This window comes from Rousettus aegyptiacus, unplaced genomic scaffold, assembly GCF_014176215.1.
Source record: "Rousettus aegyptiacus isolate mRouAeg1 unplaced genomic scaffold, mRouAeg1.p scaffold_m13_p_13, whole genome shotgun sequence".
In the NCBI taxonomy this organism is placed as follows: Eukaryota; Metazoa; Chordata; class Mammalia; order Chiroptera; family Pteropodidae; genus Rousettus; species Rousettus aegyptiacus.
In genome coordinates this window covers 38,665,254-38,690,765 of record NW_023416288.1, presented here as the reverse complement: position 1 = coordinate 38,690,765, position 25,512 = coordinate 38,665,254, and the positions used below count along the sequence as shown (strand labels likewise).

General features: G+C 46.9%; 1 protein-coding gene across 4 annotated transcripts in view; it reads left to right on the top strand.

Moving 5' to 3' along the window:
* The window catches only part of PDE1C (phosphodiesterase 1C), a 454,332-nt gene that overhangs the window by 45,744 nt on the left and 383,076 nt on the right, over positions 1-25,512 (top strand). For 3 of the 4 annotated variants that reach the window (XM_036230466.1, XM_016160230.2, XM_016160237.2), the window contains exon 2: positions 18,058-18,141. The exons of the other annotated variant lie outside the window; for it this stretch is intronic. In XM_036230466.1, the coding sequence (XP_036086359.1) occupies positions 18,058-18,141 (84 nt within the window). The remainder of the gene's footprint in view (positions 1-18,057; positions 18,142-25,512) is intronic. 4 annotated transcript variants of the gene reach the window in all.

Sequence of the window (25,512 nt, the reverse complement as noted above, 5' to 3'; positions counted from 1 at the left end):
TCGCAAGCTCAGCCTATATGCCCCTGAGACAAAGCAACGGGCGTTTTTCAGCGTTTCTTCCCCGTTGGCTGTTTGGTTTTGCTTGCTGAGAGGCAGTAGAGCACCATGTCGGAGAATATGAGTTTGGTGACCAGACCGCCTGGCTTTGCATCCCAGCTCCACCGTTTACTAGTGACTCCGGACAAGTTACTTAACCTCTTTGCGCCCCAATTTCCCTATCTCTGAAATGAGGATAATAATAGTAACTTATAGTATAGTGTTATTGTGCAGATTAAATAATACCTGTAAAGTACTTCGAACAGGGCTTGTCCACAGTGGAATCTAACACATCTTAGCTGTTCTCGTTGGTGACTTGGAACATTTGCGGACCAGAGGGCAAAGATGAAATGCTTCTCAATGGCAAACCAACTGGAAAGAGACCCACCAAAACAGTCCCTCCCAAACTGGGGTACCAGAAAGGCTGCGATGGGCTGCATGGACTATTTTCAAATAGCTAACAGAAAGGGCACATTAGTTTAAGGCGAGCATCGCAGGCCATACTGCAATACACCGTGGTTATGATGGTGGCAGAAACGACGGGCTTTGGAAGGCGGCATGGATGCTACTTTTGGTGGGAGGGGTGGGGCCGGGGAAGGTTCATCAGGCTCCCAACTCCTTTCTGGAGACCTGGCCTTGCACACTTGTGAACTGGTGACTAGTCAGACCACCTCTGGGCAACTTCCGCTTTGCTCAGCGACTGAATGCCCCAGGGTCACTGTCTAATCCTTTCCGGTTCATTCTCTAGACTGACCGGAGAGCAGAGAGATAGGGGGACAGATGGACTCGTCAAACACATAGCCATTCTTACCTGGGTCCGCGAGGAGGTGCCCACACTAGGTGAGTGGCTTATGGGATCTTTGGAAAGGGGACGACATCATATTTTTATGTTTATAGAAAGAGACGCGGCTTACAGGTCTCCAGCAAAGGCTTATTTAGTCCATTAGAATGGCTGTCATCAAGGATGCCCTGCAGAAAAGAGATGGCCTGAAGGTCAGGGAGGGAGAAAGGACAGAGACGTTCCTGGCATGGTAGCTCTACCAATGACAGTGGCCATCGCTTCTGGGGGTACAGGGCTCTGTGGCTGAAGACCTCACCTGACCCTCTAAAAACCCCAGTGGGCAAGGGAGAGCAGATACAGAGGCATTGCATTTTATGAGAATTTGAAAAAGCATGACGTAAAACATTAATTCAAATCTTACTTTATGCATGCAATTAATGCGATTCTTCCAAGTGTAAAATTCTACGAGGAATCGCATCATTTCAAGGCTGGCTGGCAGATCGAATCGCCGGCGGTGTTTACGCTCACGCCCCATGGCTGCACGGGCTCAGCTGGTGATCGGAACTACCTGCCGCTGTTTGTAAAGATCGGTTTTGAATTATGCAAGGAGTAAATTACAGCACGTCTTCTAGAATGCATCCTTTACATGAAAAGCGATGGTCCTAGAGTATCATGATCCTAATTTGACAGCTGTGAAAGAGGCTTGGGGAAGTCATGGCTTAGGCCACATCGGTGTTGGCCGTAGAGCAGTGTCTGGAAGCCGAGGTGCATAACCCCAACATCACGGCTTCTCAGGGGACACCCTGTAGCGGGGTGTCTTGGCCCGGGCACCGTCGCTGTTTCGGACTGTCCTGGGCATTTCAGGGGGTTCTGCAAAATTTCTGGCCTCTACCTACTAGATGCTACCCCCTCCCCCACCCTCCTCAAACTGGGGTGCCTTTTTATGATCCGTTTCCTGACAGGATGCAGGAGATGCAAGGAATCCGGGCAACCAGATTCCTGGGAACTCAGTGGTGTTTGTCCAGGATCAGGCATGATGTGCGACTCCAGTTTTGCCTGGGGCCTGCATGGAGTCGGGCACCATGGACGTGTGACTGGCTGACAGCTGAGTGCCTGTGATGTTAGCGATTCAGGACATTTCTTATGTTGCTCGAAACCTTAGATCAAGTTTACCTTTTTGAGCATCTGTGTTCCGTGACTATTGCTACCTTAACAAAGCACTCCCAAACTCAGTAGTTTAAAATGACAACCATTTTATGATTTAGTAGGTCACAAGTGGGGATCAATACCCTTATGAAAAAGACTCCAGAGAATGTCCTTGTTTTTTCTGTCATGGGAGGACAGCAGGACTCTGGGACGAGTTGTGTGGCCGCCCCGAACTCATGAGGCATAGCTTCTTCTCCTGCAAGGATTTTTACCAACTCCTAAGACTCAGAAGCATTCAGAGATCTCTGGGAGTCAACCTGATAATAGCATCCCCAAACCGTCATAAGTAAGGAGAGAAAGAGGATTCTCCAAGTTCATCTTCACCGGCCAAATAGTACATTCATCGAAGCTCAAGGAGGCATCTAGAACCTGGTGTGCTTTATTCTCCTGAAGGTGCTGGGCAGGTGGCCCTTTCCCGAGAGGCGGTGATGTCATACTAATCCTGAGGGTTACAGAATCACGCGTTGGGAGGGACCGCACAGTCATTTAGGGGAAGGAAGGCGAGTGCGAGAATAAACGTGCCGTGAGCTCTGCCGCTGAGCATCGTTGGCCGGACTGGGGCGTTCTCTCGGTCCTTATGGTGCTTTGGAGTCCTGTACCGATGAGAAGAAGAGAGCATCTTCTGTCGTGTAGATTGTACTGACGCCGTGACACTCGGTCGGGCTCGCTGGGAGCGGTCATATCCGTGTCCTTATCTCAGCTCCGAAATGGACATTTCTGAAATAAGCCTAATACGAGGAAGAGAAAAATATCTTCTTCTGTAGTATGATTTCATAAACTCCTCCAAGCCTCAGGTCCTTTCATGCAGGACATGTAAGCAGTCTCGCGGTGATCGATATGCTCAGCGAATTAATTGCATGGGAAAAAAGAGGAACAGAGGTGATACCCTTGAACCAAAAGAGATTTAAAGACATATGAAGTGCCCTGATTCTGACGGACTACAAAGGAACATAACCATCTGACTTGTAGGGGACAATTTGGATATTAGAACACTGAGTATTCGATAATATTAAGGACTCGTTCACACCTTGGTTTAGGTATGGTAATGATATTGTAGTTACTGAGAGAGAGAGAGACCCTTTATTGAGGTATGTGAGAACGAATGCTGTAATGTCTGGAATTTGCTTCAAAATGATACCAGAGGAGGGGAGGTGGAGGAGAGGCGTAGAGGACGGATACTCGGTGGTGGTGGGTTGGTGGTGTTTGGGGCTGGGCGATGGGCACATATTTCATCTACTTTTAGCTTAACGTCCAAAAAAGACAATACAAAGGAATGCCGCGAGGCAAGACGTGGCTGAATGTCACATGATCGTGACAGACCAGGGCTACGAATTCAAAGTAAGAAATGTATTATTGTTCTTGGAGTAAAGGGACCCGAGTTATTGCTAGCAGAATGTTCTAAACAGCTTTTATGGGATCCACTTTAATCCAGAGAGGAGACAGCTCTAACTGACAGACGCGGTACTTAATAGGGCCAGTTTTGAAAATGCTTTGTGCTAGACGTTTATAGGAAACGGATCAGGAGAATGCGGCGGTTAACTGCAGCTCCTACGTTTCCGAGTGAATTTAATTTTGGACGTCTTCTCTGGAACACGCCACCCTTCCCTCCCCTCCCCTCCCTTCACCCTGGCATCACTCACAAACGTCTTTATTAGATCAAGCATGTTTGTCCTGCGCCACGGTCTGCGCCCCTGGCCTGAGTGTGTTGAGAGCAGGGGCAGGTCTCGTCCTGATCCATGTCCCCGGGCCTGGAGCACAGTGGGGCTCAGCAGAGGTGAACGGAACGGAACTGAGTAACGTTGGGTCCGCTCCGTGAACTCTCTGCCGTATGTGGAGCACCCCCAGGGGGCTGCAGGTCACCGTGAGGGCTGTCTCTGCGGAGGGACTTGGAAAGGGCCCTGGACGTTTGAGAACGATGTGAAATAATCGCCTTCGAGACTGTTCAGGGGCCTTTTCTTTTGTAGCACGACGCCCCCTGGTGGTTCTCTGTTAGCATAGCTTCTTCAAGGTGCTCTTCCCAGCTTCGGCTGGTGTGGGAGAAGGGGATTTAGAATCCTTATGCGTCCTAAGTTTCAGCTGCAACTGGCAGCTCTTGGTTAACTTAATGCCTTTTAATACAGGGTGGCTGCGATGGGTGGGCTCACCTGCACGTGACCCGGCACACTCGAAGCTGCCAACGGGGTACAAAGAGCTCCAGGAAGTCACCCCGTATTGTCTAGTTTTTGGTCATTATAAACGTTAGCTTATGAGAGGCTTCCTGTGGACATGTTTTTCTTCCTCATGGTTTGATACCTAGGAGTTTAATGGCTGGGTCGTAGGGTAGGGGTGTGTTTAAACGTTTAAGAAACCATCAAATTGTTTTCCAAAGTGGCCGTACCATTTTACATTTCCACCAGCAGTGTCTGAGGGTTTCTTCCCACCCTCACCAAGCTTACTCTCTGCCTGTTTGTTTATAGCCTTTCTGCTGGGGGCGTGGTGATATTATGGTTTTGACTTGTAGTTACTTAATGATGAGGAATACTCAACATCTTTTCATGTGTTTACTTGCTATCTATTTTCTTCGGTGAGGCATCTATTCAAACCTTTGGCCCATTAGTTTATAAATTGGATTGTTTCTCTTATTATTGAGTTGTAAGACTTAAAACAATACATTCTGGGTACAAGTCAGCTCTACGATTTGCAAATATTTTTGCTTGTGCTGTGACTTTTCATTTTCTTTCTTATCTATTTTTTAAGTTGATTGGGATAACATTGGTTAATGCAATTATATAATTTTCAGGTGTACATTATGATTTGACATCCGACTTTTCATTTTCTTAATGGTGTCTTTTAAAGAGCAAAAGTTTTTAATGAAGTCCGTCTTATCAATTTATTTCTGTTACAGTTCTTACTTTTGGCGTCATCTGATTCTTTTTATTACTCTCCACAAGGGAGAAATTAGGGATCACGGTGACCGTCACCACTCTGTTACCTGATTTGGGGCATCGAGAGACAAATTTCTCTTGTTCGTATTGGAGAAACACACCGGGAAAGCGAATAAATGTATGCGGATTTTCACTTAGCAAGGGCTTCGGGGTCTCTCCCGCCCCCTCCTTGCTGCAGGTTGCAGCGTGTGTTTGGGGAGAGACTCACGGGCGGGCCTAGGGGTGATGGAGAAGAGACACAGACATTCCCACTCTCTGTGTGCAAAGGAAGAAATCGTGTGGAAATTTCGGGGATCGGGGGATCCTCAGGCCTTGTATGAGGGATTTTTTTTTTTTTTTTTGCCCTCAGAAGATTTGACCTAATGATCATGTAGAAAGGGAATGATTTGAGGCTGAAGCTTTAGTTATTCTTTGTTTCAAACTCTGAGTTACCATTCGAGGTTAATGATTAGCATCAACCTCAATTTTAGCTAAGACTGAAAATGGGATGATAGATGCAGTACTCGTAAATGACAGAGAGATGACTCAGGACATGTTAATATTATGAATACTTTTCCGTTCGTTTAAAAAATATTTATCGAACACCCGTGATGTGCCAGGTGCTGTCCTAGGCCTCAGAGATGCCTAAATAGGACAAAGGTGACAAAAATCCTCGCTCCACAAAGCTTACATTCTGGGGCCGGAGGGTGGAGAGACAGACGATGGATAAAAAGTCGGGAAGATGATGAAATGTGATGGAAGGGATAAATATCATGGGAACTAACAGCAGAGGTCGGGGCTCGGGGGCGCTGGAGCTGTTCATGCCATCGAGGAGGTGGCTGATGTTGGAGGTGGGGAGATATATCTGGGGAAAGAGCAGAAAAGGAGGCGGCCCCAGCCAGCGGAGAAGCCCCAGGCTGTGGTATGCCAGGCATGTTCAAGGGTGGGTGTGGCAGTCAGGGTGGAATGAGCTAGGAAGGGAGAGGGAGGAAGCGAGGCCGAGAGAAAATGGGCCAGGTAAGGTAGGTCTCGTAAACCATTAAGACTTGAGGGCTCACGTAGAATAAATCAGAACGAGTTTTGTGCAACTATAATATCTAAATTTCTCTTCCATTCAGGTGTATCATAGTTACATTTTCCACAGATGATTTCCTGAACAGTACAAGGAATTCAGTGTGTCCTTGAATAATAGTTAACTTTTTAAAATGGCAAATGATACTGTGTGGAAAAGAAAACAGATGGATCTAGAATGTCACGAGCTGCCAAGAAGATGAAAATACCAGTCTATGTGCAAATGAATAAAATTTAAGTACAAATGCATCTATTTTCTTTGAAATAGGTTTTAAATGCGTAATTAAAAATAGAGACTGTGGGAAATTACAAGACATAATTTATTACAAAGCAGCCTATAAATGAGGTACTACAATGCTACAACGAAGACAGAGACTTAAAAACAGCGACTCACCAGAGTGTGTAATTATTAGATACAAGTCACATACCTTAGTAATAAGGAGTAACGTGGGTGGTAATCCAAACAGAGTATCTCCTTGTGCGCTGGGGAGGGCGGGATACAGTTTGAACATACTAACTCTCTGTCTGGAGTGAGCTGGGCCCGCTGTTGGTGGTTTGTGAACCCAGCTGACCAGACTTGCAATAAGCCCCCCAAGTCAAGTAGCAATATGACTCTTAGAAAAAGGTGTGGGTATGTCGCTTAAAGCAAACAATTGTTATCAACCATTTAAATCAGAAAGTTCTGCCAGCCAGGAGACCTGCATTGCCAGAAATAGACCTTTACGTGTGATGAAAAAAGTCCTGCTTCAGTCAGATTGGGGTAGATCAGGAGTAGTTCTGATGTAAATTGACCTGTTTCTGCCTTTCCTGATGTTCACCTTTGCACAGCTTTGTCAGAAACCTGTTGTTGGCGCCCTCTGGTGGCAGACTCAAGCTGCAGACTAGTGACTGGCACCCTACAGTTAGTTATCTCCTAACAGCCTTAATTTAATGAGAAATGCCGGTACCAACGTAGCTCCTGTAAAATCTAGCATTCCTCTTTGCTAATAATGCATATGACAGAGTTTAATAAAATTACCTGAATACTAAGTTTGGCTCAAAAATAAACAAACACAAAATAAATAAGTGCAAAAACTTTGGTGGAACATTTCTGCATTATCGTAATAGCCCATACTTTTGGGGTTCTCTGTCTCCATTCCAGATCCCGGACTTCAGGCTGACACATCCGCTTGCCTTTTTCATATCTGCATTCAGATGTCTCACTGACATCTTAACCTCGCATCTCTAGATCACCCCATCAAAATATGCTAATTCCCATGCTCCTCCCATCTCTCTCTTTGCCGACCCTTCCCAAGAAAGACTGTGCACAGCAGTAAATGTTGTGAAATAGTAGTTACTTTTCCTGGTTCAGACCTCCCAGTTACCTGCTCTCGTAGCATGAGTTCTCACCTGCCAAAGCATCATGGTCCCAGGTGACTGTGACTATTTGTCTCTATCCTTGGCTCTCTCCCCCACCAGACTCTCACCTCCAGGGCATGTATGTCCCTGCAACGTTCAAGGCTGAATTAGGAAACGGTGGAGTGTGGGGGTTTAGAGGTGAGGAGACCAGAGGCTGGGCGCTCCCCCAGGAGTCTCTTTAAGTAACAGGAGATAAGTAAGGGGGAAAGTAAGAGATAGTAGGAAAGTCAGGAGGGAAGGGAAGAGATATTTTTAAGAACCATGAAAGCCAAATCCATGGAATATGGATGTCTGGGTGGGGGGCAGGGAGGGGAATAATAGGACTCAGGACTTGTGCCCAAAGTACGCTTCAATGACGTGGCTGGGGACTTGTCACATCATGCTTGCCAGAGTTGCTTGTTTGTTTAATTTAGTGAAATGTCTTCGGGATAGAACTGTATCAGACAGTTCCCTGCTTTCCTGTAATGAATTCTCTCTTTTCTATAGAAAGTTTCCTATAGGCTGTTCTTGAAAAAGTGTGCAAGTGTCACATGTTTGAAAGTCACGTAAGATACTTGGACGTGGCAAGGGACACTGTTTTCTGAGAGCTAACACCCATTTTCAGATCTCAAGTCACACCTCGTCTTTTAGGCTCAATCTTTAATCATCTGATTATGGAACTTAGTCTGTGTTCTTTAGCTTTTCCCCCTTTTCCTTCACGAATGTACACACATGAGCTTAAGTTCAGTGAAATCCCAGCTGGGAGAGTCTCTGATTCAAGCCCACGTAATAATTCCCATTTTTGTGTCAGTCGTAGTAAGGTTATGAGACTTAAGCTTCTAATCGCTAGTTTCAGCCTGTCATTTTTCCATTTTCCACACATTTTTTTGACATAATAAGGGCAAAATGCAGTAAAATATTCAAATAAGTGCATAAACAATCTCTCTTTAATGGATGCGAGTGAGGGGTGTGACTAAAACGTAACTGTGAGCTGGCAGCTGGCACGGAGCTTGGACAGCGTCCTGGTAGAATAACGTAGAGAAGGTCTCCCGCGCTGAGGGCGTCTTTTTAAAGCAGTGCCCTGCTGTAAAAGGGTGTGAGGAAAATGGAACTTTACTTATGTTCGGGGAGATTTCCACATAGTTCCATATCTTTAGTTGGACTTCCCTGTTTCTGTCAGGCACGTGCATTCCATTTGCTGTGCTGATTTCTTTGATAGGGACATTTTATGGGCTGAATTGTGTCCCCTCCAGAATTCATATGTTGAGCCCTAAGCCCTGGTACCTCAGAATGTGACTGTATTTGGAGATAAGGCCATTAAAGAAGTAATTAAGGTGAAATGAGGTCACCTGGATGGTCCCCAAGACAGTATAGGACTTATAAGGAAAGATTAGGACACAGACTTGCACCGAGGGAGGGCCACGTGAAGACACAGGGAGAAGGGAGCCACCTACAGGTCAAGGAGAGGCGCCTCAGAGGACACCAGCCTCGCGGACACCTTGGTCTTGGACTTCCAGACGCCAGAACTCTGAGGAAATAAACTTCTGTCGTTTAAGCCACTCACTTTGTGACACTTTGTTACAAACTAATACTTGACCAAACGCCACCAGCCTTACTGACACCCCCTGGACACCTCTCAGCCTTGCAGGGTGTCTCAGGGTGTCGTGGGCCATAGAGGTGGACAGGTAGACCCCAAGCGAGGAACAGAGAGGTTGGGCGACTTGTCCAGGGTCGCCCACCCAGGTAGAGGCCAGGCCGCAGACGAGTTCATTGTTCACCACGTGGTCCCCTAAGAAATCTGGAGATGTCAGTTTTTTAAGCCGTTTGAGACAATGCTGTTCAAGGCCTAGAATCTTGACTATGTCCACGTAATCACCTGCAAACAGACGTTTCTGCGTCGTTAGGTTATGTGATCATGTTCATAAATATTTTACACGAACGGCCAGAATGAAAGAAGCTGTAGGGAGAGAGCAGTGAGGGGGAGGGGGCAGGTTTCACAAGGCTACACTTAGATTTCTGCCGGGACGTAAAAAACATCAAAAAAGTAAAAGTCGATTGCAGATCATTTTTTAAAAAGAATATTTTCTCATCTCTTTATAAAAGTAATAAATATTTATGGTGTAAAAACATATGTATCACAGAAGCGTAATTACACTGGACGTGTACTATTTTATAACTTCTGTTTTTGCCATTTTGAAATATTTTCTGGACATTTTCCCAAATCATCAAATATTCTTTAAAAATATGACTTTTATGGTTACATTTTAATGTCTATTATATAGATGTGCCATACTTTACTTAATGAATATCCGAGTTCACGTTCTAATCAGACACGGGGACAATATGTTAATGGAATTATGTTGAAAAAATACAGTTCAGGAAAAACATTTTTTAAAGAACATATAGTTTCAGTTACTGAAAAATTAAAGGTCTTTATTTAGACAATTGCAATTGAAGTTACTGTTTCTCAGTAATTATGTGTTGTTACTGGAGATAGTTGAGTTTTCTTAAAAGAAATTTGATTTATTTTTATCGCTCTGTTTTTGAACCTTTTTTTGATTGAACCATTCATTGGCGATTCATTTTATTTTCACTTTTAGTGTACGTACCTGAAAAAAGTGTCTGTTCCGTGAATTCAATGTTAAGTTTCCGATGCCTTTCCTGCTCATCTTTGTCAGCTTTTCTTTCCGAAAAGACAGGGTCTGGCATATTTTTAATCATCTTCTGAAAACGTCCAGTCTGTGAAGCAAATTCAGAAGAGCTGACCGTGTGTCCTCATTAAATTATGGAGGAAATAGACAGTTAATGTGTTGTTTTAAAATGGGTAGCATCGCAAGATAAAACATCTGCTAGATATTACGACGACTGTTCAGCATTTGTTAAGGGCTTAATACAACCAGGAAATTTCCTGTAAATGATTTCATTTAATTTTCGCTCTAGTCCCATGATGTAGATCATCTTTTCTCTTTTTTATACGAGCAGAAACTGAGTGAAAAGGGTTGAATCACTCGTCCGCATAGATGGATAAGAGGTGAGCCCCAAAGCATGTTTTTTTTTTTTGTTATACGGCACAAGTGTTGGCTGATCGGTACAGCTTTTCAGTTAGTTTGTGGACTTTAATGGGCAATCGGTGGCAAGGAGCATGCACACAGGGACCAGGTGTGACGATAACATAATCAGACTGATTCTGTGGGTGGTTACAGGAATCATTCTCATTGTTTTGGAGTCACGTACTTGTATTATGTACAGTACATATCCTGTGGGCAGATGGGCGTATTCCTTTTTGTGTCTAAAAAGAGTACCTGACTGGGATGTGATAATAATGCCTTTGCAGATGCAGCCAGACCCTAGAGCCAGAGCAAAAGTTGGCAGCCAAATGCGATAATAACAATATATCAAGGCAAAAACTTGAAAAATGCTCGGTAAATTAATATTTGAAGACAGAATGCTTTTACTATTTATTATTCATAAATCGTTCTTTTGACGTGAACCTTGGGCACTGGTTGGCCATGACCTTGGTTTATCTTGACTGTGATTTTGGTTATTTTTTTGCAGCCATATTGCCTCAGGCTACCATGGGCAAGTACTCTTCCCAGACGTTTTAGAGCACATTTTTATTGATGTATAACATAAATATGGTTAAATATCGGCAAATCACAAGGTACAGGTTGATGGGTTTTTACAAAATGGACTCGTCTATGTAACTGGCACCCTGATTAAGAAAAAGAGCATTACCAGCCTGGGAGAAACTTTCCCAGATCCAGGCTCGATCACCATGGCCCCATCCCGATGGTTTCCCCTCTCTGGACTTTTCTCACCAATTTTGCCTGTTTTTCAACTTTATATAAATCGAATCATAGAAAATATATATTTTTTTGCATTTGGTTTCACTTTTCAACATGATGTTAGTGAGATTCGTCTGTGTTCCTACATGTGACATTTGTAGTTTACTTTCATTTCTGTATAGCATTCCTCTGGATGAATATGTCACGATGATGTTAGTTTAGCCATTCTCTTGTGGATGGACATTCGAGTTTCCCCCAGTTTTTGACTATTATGAATAGTATTCTCATACATGTCCTTTGGCACAAATGTGTACATAGTTGAGTTGTATAAATGCCTAGGAGTGGATTGCTGAGTCGTAGGGTGTGTACATGTTCGACTTTAGTCGATACTGCCAGACACTTGATTTCAAAGTACTAAGTTGTAGCAATTTCACATCTCATAAATGATACATGGAAGATTCAGTTGCTCTGCATCTTTGCCAACACTTAGTATTGTTAGTCTTTTTCATTTTAGCCACTGGGTGGGTAGGCAGTGGTAGCTGGTTATGGTTTTGTTTTGTGTTTCTCTGATGACTAATGAAGTGGAACACTTTTCCATATGTTTACTGGCAGTTTGGATATCCTGTTTTTGTGAACTGCCTGTTCAGATCTTTGCCTATTTTCTATTGGGTAGTTTACGTTTTTCGGATTGATTGTAGGGATTTTTTTTTTTTTTTAATATATAGATTCATGTGCCAGGTTAGCAGTGGTAAAGGCAGCATGAGGGTCCTGGGGTTCCGAAAGGTATGGCACAGTGGGGAAGAACAGAAAGGGAGTTTGGGGCGCCAGGGTCAAACCTCGCTTTCTCCTCCCTCCAGTCATGACATGGGGAAGATTTGGGGTAGCAACGGCTTTTGTGCCCCTGGTGGCCCTGTGGTTCACCAAGGGGTAGGCCGGCCTGCTAACCCAGGTTTCGAAGCCCCACAGTCTGGCGATCTCTACAGTAACACAAGCTCACGATTTCAGATGATCTCGTCTGGTCCTAACTTGGGGGTCGTCTCCCTCTTCCTCGCCCCTCCACGCCCTCGCCTCTCCAGTCCCACCGAGTCCTGCCGGTTCTATGTCCGAAATATGCATCCAGGTGGATCGCTTTGCTCCACTTCCCACCAGCACCTGGCTCGAGGCTCGTCGTCTCTCCCCGGGCAATGGGGCAGCTTCCAGGCGGGCCTCCAACGGCCACAGCCCCCTGTCTCAGGACATACATTTGAAAGGCCCCTCGAAGTCCTTCGTTCTCCCTGTTGTTATTTGTTTCTCGTAACCGCTCTTCTTTCCTTCTTGGCGCTTACTGCAGTGGGCCATTACCTGTTTCCTTCCGCCTCCGTTTTCACGCCCGTCTTCCCCATCCCGCGGAGCAATCAGGCCTGCTTCGCACACCGGCGCGGCTCCCTAAACAGTGGCCGACTTTGAATGAGTGACTGGATTAATGCCTCGTGTCAATCCGAGCCACGTCCCCAGTGCCCCCTTCAAGTGGTCATCCAGCCTCTTCTGGTCATTTCAAGGGGTGGAGCTGTCACTACCCTGGAGGCTGCCTGTCCTGAACTTGAAAGGACAGCAACATACCTAACTTCAGCTTTGGGAGAGGAGGCAAAGTACACAAGCTGATGGAAGGCCAGGGTCTTGGCAAGGCAGAGCGCGGGACGGTCTTCCCAAGGCACCGATGTCCTTGCCTCTTTGTTTTAGTTGGAAAACTCCCCTTGGTTAGCAGATGTGCTTCTTGGCTCTTCAGCCATAGCTTCCCTCCCACCCATAGTGTTTCTAGGGAACTCTGTGCACTTATGTCCCGGGGACGAAGCGAGCTCGGGGGGCGATCCCGTTCCCACGCCCTCCCTGCCTCTGACCTCTCCCTCTGGAGCTGACGTCCGCGGTGGAACGAATCTTGTCCTGGGGCTCCAGAACTGGCCTCGCCCCTCTCTCCATGGCCCAGCTTCTTCCCTGAAAGTGGATGATTTAACCTACACTCGTCAAACGAGGCGGCAGGGAGCTCGACATCCAAATGCATCCTCAGAGAGAGACACGACTGTGGTTTGAAATTCTGGCTGTATCGAGGCTGTGTCCCCGGGGTTAGCTAGTCTATTAAGTACTAATCTTACCCTGCGATGATCTCAATTAATTTGGTGTTTTCCCCAGAACCCTTTAGGTAGTCTGTGCTCAGCACCGTGGGTTCAAGGGCAATTTTAAGTCCAGCACAGGAAAGATCCTCCTGCTCTCTTCTTCCTTCTGGTATTTCCCATGGTTCGTGACTGGGGTGAAATCTTTAGTATAGCTACATAAGGCCTTGGAGCCAGAGAGCTCTGGGTTCGAGCTTGATCAAGCCACTTACTGGGACCCTGGACAGTTCACTCACCTCACTGAACCTCAACATCCTCACCTGTGAAACAGAGACAACACTTACCTCTGGGGCCAACGCGAAGATTAAGTAAGTTAACGAAGGTGGCCAGCTCTGTAGCCAGCATATGGTAGGTGTCCTGTGCGGTTGGGTCTTTTTCGAAACAGTGTCCCATCTCCTGGGAAAGATGGCCAAATAATGGCTTCTGAATCTGTTTGGTTGTTCTGTGAGATACGGTACTTACTCTCGGTTCCAGGACAGTGTTTGCTGAATTGCTACGGGTACTGCCAGGCTCCTTGGCGACAACCCTAGGAGACGAGGTATGGAGGGCGATTTGAGCAAGTGAGCTGGAAACGGGCCCAAACCCTGAAGCTTTTCATAGTCTCTTTCCAATTCATTCCCAAGCCCTTCCTACCAGTTACGAGCATAAAGGACTTTGATTCCCTCCCACCCAGAATGCAGGCCTGAGTAATGAGAATCCCCCAGATGCCCTATTTCATAGTTCCAGACACGTCCTCTCCCAAGCCTTTGAACAACACTGACAATAAAGGAATAAAGAAAGAGCAAAAACTTGGAGGAGATCCGTCGATTTTTCCTGGGTGGTAGAAGCGTGGATGGCTATTATTTTTTCTCTTATCAATTTCTCATATTTTATGAGTGTTAATTTCCAAACTTTCTGAATTGAAACACTGGGCAAATTTACTTACACCCTGCTCCAAATCCGAAGTAAGGATGAACCTGCGTCAAGTTGTCAGAAGCGGGGAGCAGGAAGCCCAAGGCCCCTCAAGGTCGTCCGGACTGGCGGTTGCTAGGAAGCACTGATGTGGTTTCTCTTGTGGAGTCCGAGGGGCCTCTTGTCGTCCAGAGGAGGTGCTCGGGAGACAGTGGCTAGGCTGATCGATAAATGATGCTTTTCCTCTAAACGCCTCAGAACATGTTTCATTTATTTTCCTCAGTGAGAAAGAACTACTTAATAAACAGGGGTACTGTTTATTAAATCAGCCAGCCGATTACATTTTATTAAGCTCCTACTGTGTACCAGGCACTGAGTTATGCCGTAGTGACCAAGAGAGTCATTTCCGTGACCACATGGATCTCATAAGCTAGTGGAGAAGGTAGGACGCGAACGAGTAAATAAAGAAACGTTACGTGTAGCCACGTAGGTGCTGCAGACGAAATAACCTCTTAGGAGGGAGGTCAGGTAAGAGTTCTCGCCTAAGGAGGTGACTTGTAAGTTGAGACCAGGAGGATTAATAGCAGTTAGATGTGCAAGAAATTGGGCTGCGGGGGATGGGACATGCGGTCGTTTTCCAACTAGAGAGAACAGTATATGCAGAGACCCTCAAGCGGCAGGGGGGCTCGGCTTGCTCAAGGGAGGGGAGGGGGGCCGCCGTGCCTGGGCCCGTGAGAACTGGGGAGTGCGGCTGGTGTGAGATGAGGCTGGACAGGTGGCCTGAAGCCAGATCACGCGGGGACTTGGAGGCTGTGGTTACGAGTCTGGGTGAACTCTGAGTGCCGTGAGAGCCCCTGGGAGGCCTCTAGCGCCAGGAGCTCTAGGTCCGAACGCTGGTCCCGTCACTTAGGACCTGAGTCATCCTGAGCAAGCTACTGAGCGACTCCCGCATACTCCATCCGCAGGCTTGGGATAACAGCGGCACGTTCCTCATAGAGTGCAAGGGCTAAATAATCTGCACGAACGCACCGAGAGCAAACACCTGCCCTTAGTAAGCGTTAGGCGAATTCAGCTATTATTAGTATTTATTTTGTCTTCGATTGTCACTATATTGTCTGGCGCACGCCAAACGGTACTTTTTAAAATGCATTTATTATGTATATGAAATCATAATTATATGCGCAAAAGTGCACATGGAGCTGGAGAAGGGAGTGATCCTCGTGGACCGAGGTAAGTGGCTTTGAACAACCTATGGGTTTGCAACAGGGCACGATGTGTTCTTAGAGTGCGGGTAGCTGGGGAAAGTTAACGGTTACTGCAGAAGGCGTTCGCGGAAAGAACCCCGCTCTCCAAAAGTTAGGCCATTCGGTAAATATAGAAACTGGATGTGACAAATGATTAGCATCGATCTGATTTCATCTCAAGGTAGTAGCAGGAGTGCCGTCAAAATTCCATTCCTGTCCTCCCCAGTGTCTACGGAAGTGTCACCGAGCGTTTGACTTTAGGAATCTAATAGGTTTTAATTATCGAACGATGCACTTGGAGAGAAAGCAGGGGGAGGTCGAGAACGTTCTGCCGCTCCGGAGCAGCTGTTTTATGCGTTCCGGAGAAACCCACGCCCCGCGGCAGCATTTCCGCAGCCACCGCGCTGTAACTCGGCGATGATGGAGGGATCGCGACCCTTGATTCTTCCCTCTCCCGAATCTCCGCTTCACGAAAGTAGGGAGGAGGATCAGTTTCTTCCTTTTTTTTTTTTTTTAGGTCCCGCACCGTGATTGAGATAGACATCACTCTGAGGTTTTTCCTCCTTTTGTCATTGAGCAATTGTTCTTCCGGATAGGAGGGGATCGGAGCAAGAGAGGAGGACCGCCGCGACCTTTGTCCTCGGTCCGACCCCTGCTGCCCAATTCAGAGCCTCTGGCGCAAGACGGATCTGAGTTTGCACCAGGACTCTGTCACCTGGTAGTGGGTGACCTGGGGCCCAGAGGCGCCTTTCACGTTGAGCCTCACTTTCCTTTTCTGTAAACAGGGCTGAGGATGCCCACCTCTAAGTCCCGTGAGTGTCAGTGGCATGGAGCGCTGTGGTGATGTTATGTGGCAGGGTGGCGGAGGCTCCCTAGAGAGTTGCAAAAAATACTTCCTTGTTTGCTCTCACTCTGTGAAATCCTTTTATTCCAGAAAGTATTACATGTGCCGTATATCTCTTAAATTAACATCCAGATGAAACTTTTATTCTGCGAATGCGTGCAGGGGTATGAATGTAGGTGATTGTGTGTGTGTGTGTGTGTGTGTGCACACGTGCGCACGCGCGTGTGCTCTCCCGGAAGGACGAGTGTGACGGTAGTCCTAGGACACTTTCTTGCATGTTACCTTCGCCTCCACCTTTTCCTTCTTTTCTGTTAAGGAAACAAATCCATGAACCAAGCAGAATAGAAAAAAGTAGAAGGCTGGTCCGAAAATGCATTGGGCAGGAAAAACCCATTCTGTCCTTATGAAGTCTTTCCGATTTGTGACAGACGTGATACTTGAAATTCGAGATACATAAATTCACAAGCAGTTGTCATTCTAAAAATCTACTGTATGTTGAGTGGTCTCAGTGAATCCCAGATCTGTGAACTTTATAAAATAGTATTACAAATGAAGGTTTAGTGAGTCAATAATCTTTGGATTAATGGGTTGAAGAGTCACTGTTAGGCTAATTAGCACTCATTGAATTGGCCTAAAACCCGCTGATTCCCGTCTCCCCAGCTTGGTGGGTTGTGGTCAGGGAGGTTTCGCTGTGTCTAGGGCCATGGCATTGCAGGGGGTCTTTTATCTATGGGCTCATTTTGGATTTTGGGATAAGAAAATGTATAATTGTATTTTATTTATCTATGTTCAGGCAACATAAAAACTATACAAAACTAAGAGAAAATACTTTTAGTCATCATAAACTAGGTGCAATTAAACACCATTTTAAGAAAAACTTCTGTAGGAGTGTTTTTCTTTCTTTTCTTTTTTTTTCTTTTTTCTTTTTTTTAGCTTTAATAAACATCTTTATTCATACATCAGCCTGGTAACACCAGGATCCCAAGGAAATAATTAGTACTGGAATTCAATATTATAATAAAGGCTTAAGCTATTATCTTGGTCTTTTATCAAAGAACATGCCCAGTCTCTTAGCTTGGCACATCTTGGAGTCTCATGATTTTTTCAGGGAGTCTTTGGACTTTAGAATGGACTTAACTTTTCAGTCTTCATAACCAGAGGGGTGGCTGTGGGGAGAGAGAAAGCACACTGGGTCTGTCGAGGACCTGTGTTCAAATCTTGACTCTGCCACTTAAGAGCTCTGTGACCTTGGGCGTTTTACTTAACCTGGCTGAGTTTGTTTTTCCACTTGAAAAACAGGAGCCATAACCACTCAGAATTGTGGCCAGTGAGATTCCATAGCATACTTTTCTATTCCTGCCTCCTGGGACCAGGAAAATTCATGGGGGATCACTCCAGGGGTCTGAGTAAGCGCAGGTCGCCTTCCCAGCTGGTCCCCTTTCTGGCGAGGGGTTTGCCCATTGCCCGGGTAGCTCAGGCCCTCCATGTGCTGGTGGGAAAGGAGTCAACACCCAAGGGGATGGACGCCATCACTGTCACCCAGAGAGTGAGAGGAGAAAAGGGGCCCGTAAGGATGTTGCAGGGATGAGGGAAGGGCGGGAGGCCAGCCAGCAGGGAACTGAGCACAGGGGTGTAGGTCGACTCCCCGAAGTCAGAAGTCCAGAGTAAGAACTGGCCACTTGCATCACACACCCCAGCTGGGTCGCCGAGGCCACGCTCCCTTGGTGATCTTCAGCGGCCTGACTGGACTTGTTGCTTTTCTTTGCTGATAGAGGCAGGAGCCAGGACAGAGGCTACAGGGGAGCCGCACAGCCCGGGAGAGACGGAGCGGGAGCCGGAGGGCGCAGCAGAGCAAGGTAGGCCCCGGGGGACGCGACCGGAGGTGCGGAATCCTCCCAATGCTCTTGCTCGCTCTGCCCTTGCACGAGCACCGTTCAGGTCCCACGAAGTGACCGCAACGCCAGGACGGGAGCGCTGCCGCTTTCTCCAGCCGCCGCGGGGCTGGGATTCGAATCTAGCGCTTCGCGCTGCACCTGCCGCCCTTGGGGAGTTTGTTGAGCGTTCGCAGGTGCCAGGCAGCCGCGCCGGGCGCAGGCGCCTCGGCCACGCAGCAGGCCGCGCCGCCCCGGAGGGGGAGCCGTCCAGGCGCATGCGGTCCATCTGAATGTGGTCCTCACGGCTAAGCATGCCGTGGTCTCCCCGCTTTCCTCCCGCCTCTGCGCTCGCTGCCCTTGGCTGTGGTCACTTGGCCGCACAGCTGGGCGGACAGCACCCCGGGGCGGGAGCCGGGCCTGGCAGCCCAGTTTGTCACAGTGAGGTTCCTGGTGCTGTGGGTGGCGGCAGTTTGGGGGGATCTTGCACAGAGGGACCCTATGAGACTCTGGAGTGTGGAGAGGTGGTTTATTTTTTTATTTTATATATGTGTACACACACACACACACACACACACACTTTAAATCACACTCAGAAGGAGCTTCTGTTGGGATTTTAAGTATCCCCAAGTTAACCCTAACTGTCCTCTGTCTGATCTGTCACATTGTCTCCTTCCTTGTTTATGTGAAAGGAGCCTTGGACTCAGTAAGGATTTAAAGGAGCTTTCTTCCAAGACTGCGGGGTTTTCAAGGAGCGGCCGTCAGCAGTTCCGGTGCCAGGATGGCGCCATCTAGCTGTTAGGGCGACCTCTGCGCCCTCTGACCCGGTCGCTGTCCCTTTACTCAGGACTCCCCCCACCCCCGCCACACACACAGATCACTGCGTCAAAAGTGCGCTGACGTTGAAAGCAACGTGGACCACAGTGAGAGCGGCAGCCGACGTGCACCGAGTGGTTACTTCATGCCAGACGCTGCTCCAAGCGCCGTTCCTGGATCGAGTCGTCTGCTCCTCACAACAGCCACATGAGGAAACTGAGGCAGAGCCCAAGGTCATACAGCCAGTAAGGGCAGCGGCCAGGCGTTGACCTTGGCTGCAATGCACACACACATGGGTAGGATGAAAATAATGTGAGTGTGGTCAGGGTAAAAATGACGCGAGTCACGCGGAAAAAGCCTTGTGACTTTTGCTCATGTCTTCTTATCGACTCTTATTTCCAAAGAAGAGACTAGCGTTAATGTGACCTCCTTCAGGAAACTGCGAGCTGGACGGAGGGCGCCCTTGAACGTCCCTTTTTTTCAGCGTCGTGTTAAATTATCATCTATTCACCTGGGGGTCTAGACCATCAGGACTGTGAGCTGCCTGAAGGCAGGGACAGTGACCCCAGAACCTGGCCTCCTCAGGGTTGGGCGCTGAGCCTCTGGGTGCCCTTGGCATTTTCTCCTCCTCCTACTCCTGTGAGGCAGCCGAATCTCTCCCCACCTTCCCGAGAGAGTTCCTGTCGAGAAGGTTCGCGGGTCCCTCTGATTATCAGGGAAGGAGGTCTGCGGTGCTCCGGGGGCTGCTGATTTCTGGGCGAGCGCCCTCTCAGTGCTTGGAGTTAATTCTTGCTTCCCTTGGTGCAACAGGAAGCTGATGTGCCCGGGGCCCGTGCCAGCGCCGTGGCTGGGAACCACGCCCACCTAAGATCCCTGGGAGGATGGAGGTGGGGGAGAGGCTCCCTCCCCCAGGGACGATGGTACCTCCAGGGCAGCTCGGGGGTGGTGAATGCCAGGGGCACAGTTCTGTATTCCAGGGGTGGGGCTGGGGAAGGAATAAGGGCCGCTCTGTGGGCTCTCGCTGGTACCCGTCTCCCCCTGCTTACTTATTTCCGTGGACTTTATTTAAAAGGGAAGAGGTGGGAACAGTAAGAGTGGACAGAAGGGCCATCAGATGGCAGCGTCTGGAACTTTATTTACCCTTTCGGAAGAGAGGCAGCCATGGTGGATGGAGGCTCAGAGAGGAGTCAGATGGCCCCCATTTTGATCTGACATTCACTGTGCTGTAGCCGGCCTCAGTTCCTTTGTGTGACATGGGATTGTTGTGAAGCCTAAAGGCAATTCTGTAAGTGAAAGGGTCTGGCGTGGTGGCAGGACCACAGTGATGACCTTGACAAACATGAATTGAAAATGAAGAAAACTGCCGGAAGGACCCGTTGATTTCCCCCTTACTTCTTTTAATTTAATCCCTGAATTAACACCTCGTTTTTACCCTTTTCCATTTCTTATTATTTCCAATGTGCGCTCTTACATTCCTAGTTGTCACACATTTTTTTTTTAATTGAGTTTATTGGGGTAACATTGGTTAATACAATTATATAATTTTCAGGTGCACATTATCATTTGACATCTGTATATTCTATTGTGTGTTTAGCACCCAAAGTCCAGTTTCCTTCAGCTGCCATATATTTGATCCCCTTTACCCACTTCACCCTCCCCTCCCCCATATTTGACCCCCTTTACCCCGTCTACCTCCTCCCCAACCCTCTACCCTCTGGTAACCACTAGTCTATAGTCCGTGTCCATGAATCTCTGTTCGTTTGTCCTGTTCATTGTTGTTTTTAGATTTATATCCCACGTATATGTGATATCATGTGATTTTCAGCTTTTTCTGTCTGGCTTCTTTTGCTCAGCATGATTATCTCAAGGTCCATCCATGTTGTCGCAAATGGCAGTAGTTGTCACACATTTTGAGTTGATCCCATACCTGTTAGCTGAGCGCAGGCTACGTGTCAAGGGTGATGCTTTGTGGTTGAAAGATAATTTCAAAATCAGAGAGGATTAATTAATCCAAGAGGCAATTCATGTGAAAAGAGGAAACCGGATTGCCTCCATTCTCCCAAATGCTCTTTGTTAGTTTGCCAAATGTATGCACAAGAATTTATCACAATGGAAAAAAAAATACCTTTTGGTAACTTAAATACCTGACAAAAACATCTCAGCATTAAATCATGAATACTCCCACCTGCTGCCAACTATAACTGCTTTCTTTTATCATGATAATACAGACAGTCTGATTCTCTGGTAGGGTTTTTGGGCAGCAGCGTCGTCAACATCTGGAAAAATTTGCTTGTGATTCTGAGATTTCAGTCATCTTGTCAGTGTAGGGACATGGTTTCCCACCCGTGGAGATTCTTATAAGTCATGGCCATACCTTAGGGTTCCAAGCACACGGGTCCGGCATCTCTTTCTTATGGCATCAGCTCGCCTTGTATGGGGAATACGCCCGATATTTTACAAAGTGCCAACAGATAAGGTGTCGCATTACTGATGATGCGGTAGCAGGACTTTTCCATCAGGTCCTGGTTTGATGGAGGGATGAAAAAATCCACTCTGAAAGGAGGGGCATCTGTTTTTAGACAATGGGCATGAATTCTTTCCTCCATCGGTGGTAAGATGGACCCTGCTGTCCTGACTCACGGAGGGTGGTTGGAGCACATCCCTGACCTAAAAGGCTGACATGTTAGTTTCCACATGTCAGAGCCAGAGTATTCATGTATCCACTCAGCACCTACTCAGTGCCAGGTATTGTTCTAAGTACTTGGAATACATTTGTAAATGAAAGATGTAGCCCTCATGAAGCTGACTGTCTAGGGATGGGTCATCCATCTGGCTGTGGATATTTTGTTTTAATATACATTTTAAATTATGAAATGTTTTAAACATGAAAAATCCAGTAATTAGTTTAGATACCCATGTCCGTGTTGGCAACTGACTTTTAAAAATATTTATTATTTTTTAAAAATTACGAGCGTGGTAGAAAATTTGGGGGACACATAAATAAGAAAGTAACTTCCACCAGTGACCCTGGGTGGAAGGCCACTAGGGTGCAGCCGGTCTCTGTCCGCAGGAACTAGGGTCAGCCTGAGCTCGCTGGCTCTGGGAAACTGAGGCACCTCTCATCCCAGCACCGCAACATAGTCACTGTCACCAATTTTGTGTGTTTCTCTCCTGTCTTTCTGAAGCGTATCTTTTTCAGAATCACATCCACATTGTATCCCGTTTCGTAATTTGCTCCTTTTCCCCCTGAAATATAGTGTCTCTTTACTCTCACTAACTGTGTTGTTCTGTGATATTTTCTCCAAAACACCAGCATCCTTATCCTGTTTACCAAATTCACCAGCAGAGGCCACATTCAGGACAGAAAAGTGGTGTGTGCGGTGTGCATGTAGCTCGCTGTGTGGATGTGTGGGTCCATGTTTGCTTGTCTTCGTTTGAGGTGAATCACTGAGCTGGCAGGAAGTCCTAGATGACTTTAGCTGCCCGTGGACAACAGATGGAGGAGAATCTCTCTATTACCAGTTATTTTGCCAAATAGTTGGATCTGCTCTGGCGTCAGAAATTCCCTTTGGGGATGCCTGTCTGTTCCCTTTTGTTCTAGCGTTCGTGGTACTCTTGATAATTCTGTTGCCAAGGTTGCCACTGAGAGGAGTTCCCTTCTCTGGGGATTTCAGATCCACGGTAAGAAACTCTAACTCCATCATTCTGTTCTTTGTTATTGGAGGGCTTGAAATGAGATGCATGTGTAAAATAACTTAGTACGGAGCCTGGCACATGGTGGCTCAACCCATGTGAGACCCGTAAGAAACCACGCTCCCTTCCCCATGTCCAGGCGCAGGCGTGTGCCGACTCTACCTGTAACGGATTAACCATCTGGGACTTACTGCTGTGCAAGTTGTAACCTTGGATGCTCTGTATTTATTCTAATTCCCTATTCCCCAGATCCTCTTCAAGCATCTTTGATGTGGCAAATTTTCCTGACCTACTAAAGATTCTTCACCAAGTTTCTCTCTGTAATTCCTCTTGCCTCTTAACATACTGGCATTTTTGTGTTTCTATATATTTATGTTTTCTAGCTGCAGAAAGAATAAAATCATATATCACAAGATGATGCGATTTTCAACTACTAAATGAATTATACTTTTGGCTTGCTTTCTAAAGCCAGGGCTGTACTGTACTGTAAAATTGTTTATACCCTTAACCTGTAAGTGATAACGTCACCAACAGACCACATGAAGACGAGGAAGAAGCGGTGTTCTTTCCGGGGCAAAGCTTTAGTTTATAGCATGGTGGTGGGTTCAGGTGATTTAAATGACAGAACCTGGAGTTATGATGGGAAGGTTACAGCTCTGATTTGGAGTAGGTTTATTCCTCAGCTCTCACACAAGTATAAACCGTGTCTGCACCTGGAGGTCAAATTTGGTCAAAACAATGGAGAGGATAGGGTTTCAAAGGATCCATGTTTACCAAATTCACTTGTCTTTCCTAATTTTATTTCCTGGACTCCTCTTGCAATTAATTATATGACTAATTTCCGGTGAATGTAATGTGGGAGGAGGGATCTGTGTTTCTTCCAGACCTGGTCCCTAAAATCCTTCTCCATGGTCCTCCACCTTTTTTTTCCGCTTTCTTCATGTGCCGACTAGATATAGAGCATCCAGTGGAGGATGCTGGGGACCTAAGCGATGGCGGAGTACCTAGAGGGCAGGAAACTGGGTCCCCGAGTAACTCCACTGAATAAAGCCCAGCTCCTGATTTATACTGGGCTTTGTAATGAGCAAGAAATAAACCATTATTGTGGTGTCAGGCCACTGAGACTTTGGGTGATTGTTGCAGAGGTTAGCTACGCAGAGTAATAAGGATTTGACACATAACAGGTGTTCGATAAATATTATTATTTTTTTTTTTGTTCTGTTGGTTCCCAGGAAGCATGATGCTAGAATCTTCTCAAGGAAGTCTGAAATGAGAAGAATCAATAGAGTATGTCTAAGTAAAATCTTTGCGGGAAAGACAGGAATCCAGCAGGGAGGCCCAAAATACTGGCAGTGGCGCGTGGTGGGGTTTGCGAGGAGACGTGGCCTCGTGTCCAGAGCCAGGTGGGAATGTCATGACGGAAACAGGTTGGAGGGAGAGCGGGCGTTGGGGGATGAGTGCCGCAAAGCCGCTGTCGTCGTTCTCGCGCCTGGTTTCTCACGAGACTCCCAATGCTTAGACTTCCCAGCGCCTTTCCAGACCGTGAACGGAATCGGTTTTGGTGAGGCCGATGTCTGTGTGACTTACTAGTCCCATAGGCGACTACGGGACTGTTGTTGAGAACCTGTGTGTCTGTGCCTTGCCTTTGCTGACCTGTGGGTACTGGTGTGAGTCATGCTTGTGTGACGCAAAGGCACCGAGTAATCTAATGGCTCACGAAATAAAGGTCAGAGATATTTACAACTGGAAGAAACTAATGGCTCAAACACACCATTTCCCAAGATGCCTGTGACTTCTTTTCCCGCAGAGGTGTGGGAGGTCAGCTTGTGGAATTGCCATGGTACCTTGGAGTTCCATGCCTCGGGCTCTGGGTGCTCTGGTCAGGGGACTTCCCCAGAGTTTTGGAGTCACAAGTCCCCCTCCATAGTTGTTATGAGCCACGTTCATGCTCTCTTGGGAGAATGATGGAGCTTCATGTGTACGAAGCTGGCTTTATGTAGAGATGACGCAGCAGTGGTTAGTGACCACTGTGGATAGCTGGGCATTAAGACAGTGCTTGCTAGTGAAATATTATGCCTTAGAGGGCATGGGCAAGTTGAATGGAAGTCAGGATTAAACCGAGCTTAAATACCTTACCAAATTCAGTGTCATCTTATTACAATTGCCAAAAGTATTAGTCTAAAGAGAAAAGTTGAAAGACTGTGTTATAGGCAGAGGAATCACCAGCTCTAATTCGACTTTTCTTTTTTGAGAAACACTGTGTAATGTTGGCGGTTCACTCACTCATTCATTCATTCATTCATAACTTCTAATGGTGATGTACATGCTAGGCATCAGGCAAGGTGCCAAAAAAGTGAACAAACACAGTCCCTGTCTTCAAAGATCTTTTTGAAGGAATTTTCACTTGTAACTTGTGGACTTACAAGGCCCTGCAGGGGAGGCCTGATGATGCCCATTTTACAGGAGAAGAAAGTGAGACTCAGAGCAGTTAAGCGACTCGCTGGAGATAACACGTCTGACAACATTTGTACCGTCACCCGGGGCTTCTGACTCGGGGTCAGGGGGCCTTTCCACAATGACCTCTTTGGGGAGAAGAGCCAGTGGCTGCAGGAAGGTGGAGGAGAGAAACTTGCTGGCCAAGGCCGACATTCCCTTCCACACTGACCCGGGAGGGGATCTCTGCAAAGAAGGCATGCGTGTGAATGCAGGACGATTCTTCACGATTTCGCCACAGGGGAAAGTGTGTGAATTTCAAGGCAGGTGCCTTCAGGAGTCATCAAGTGCCCGGGATTGCTTGGGTCAAAGAGCACAATTAGATGCATGGAGGGAAAAGCCTTCAGGAGCCAA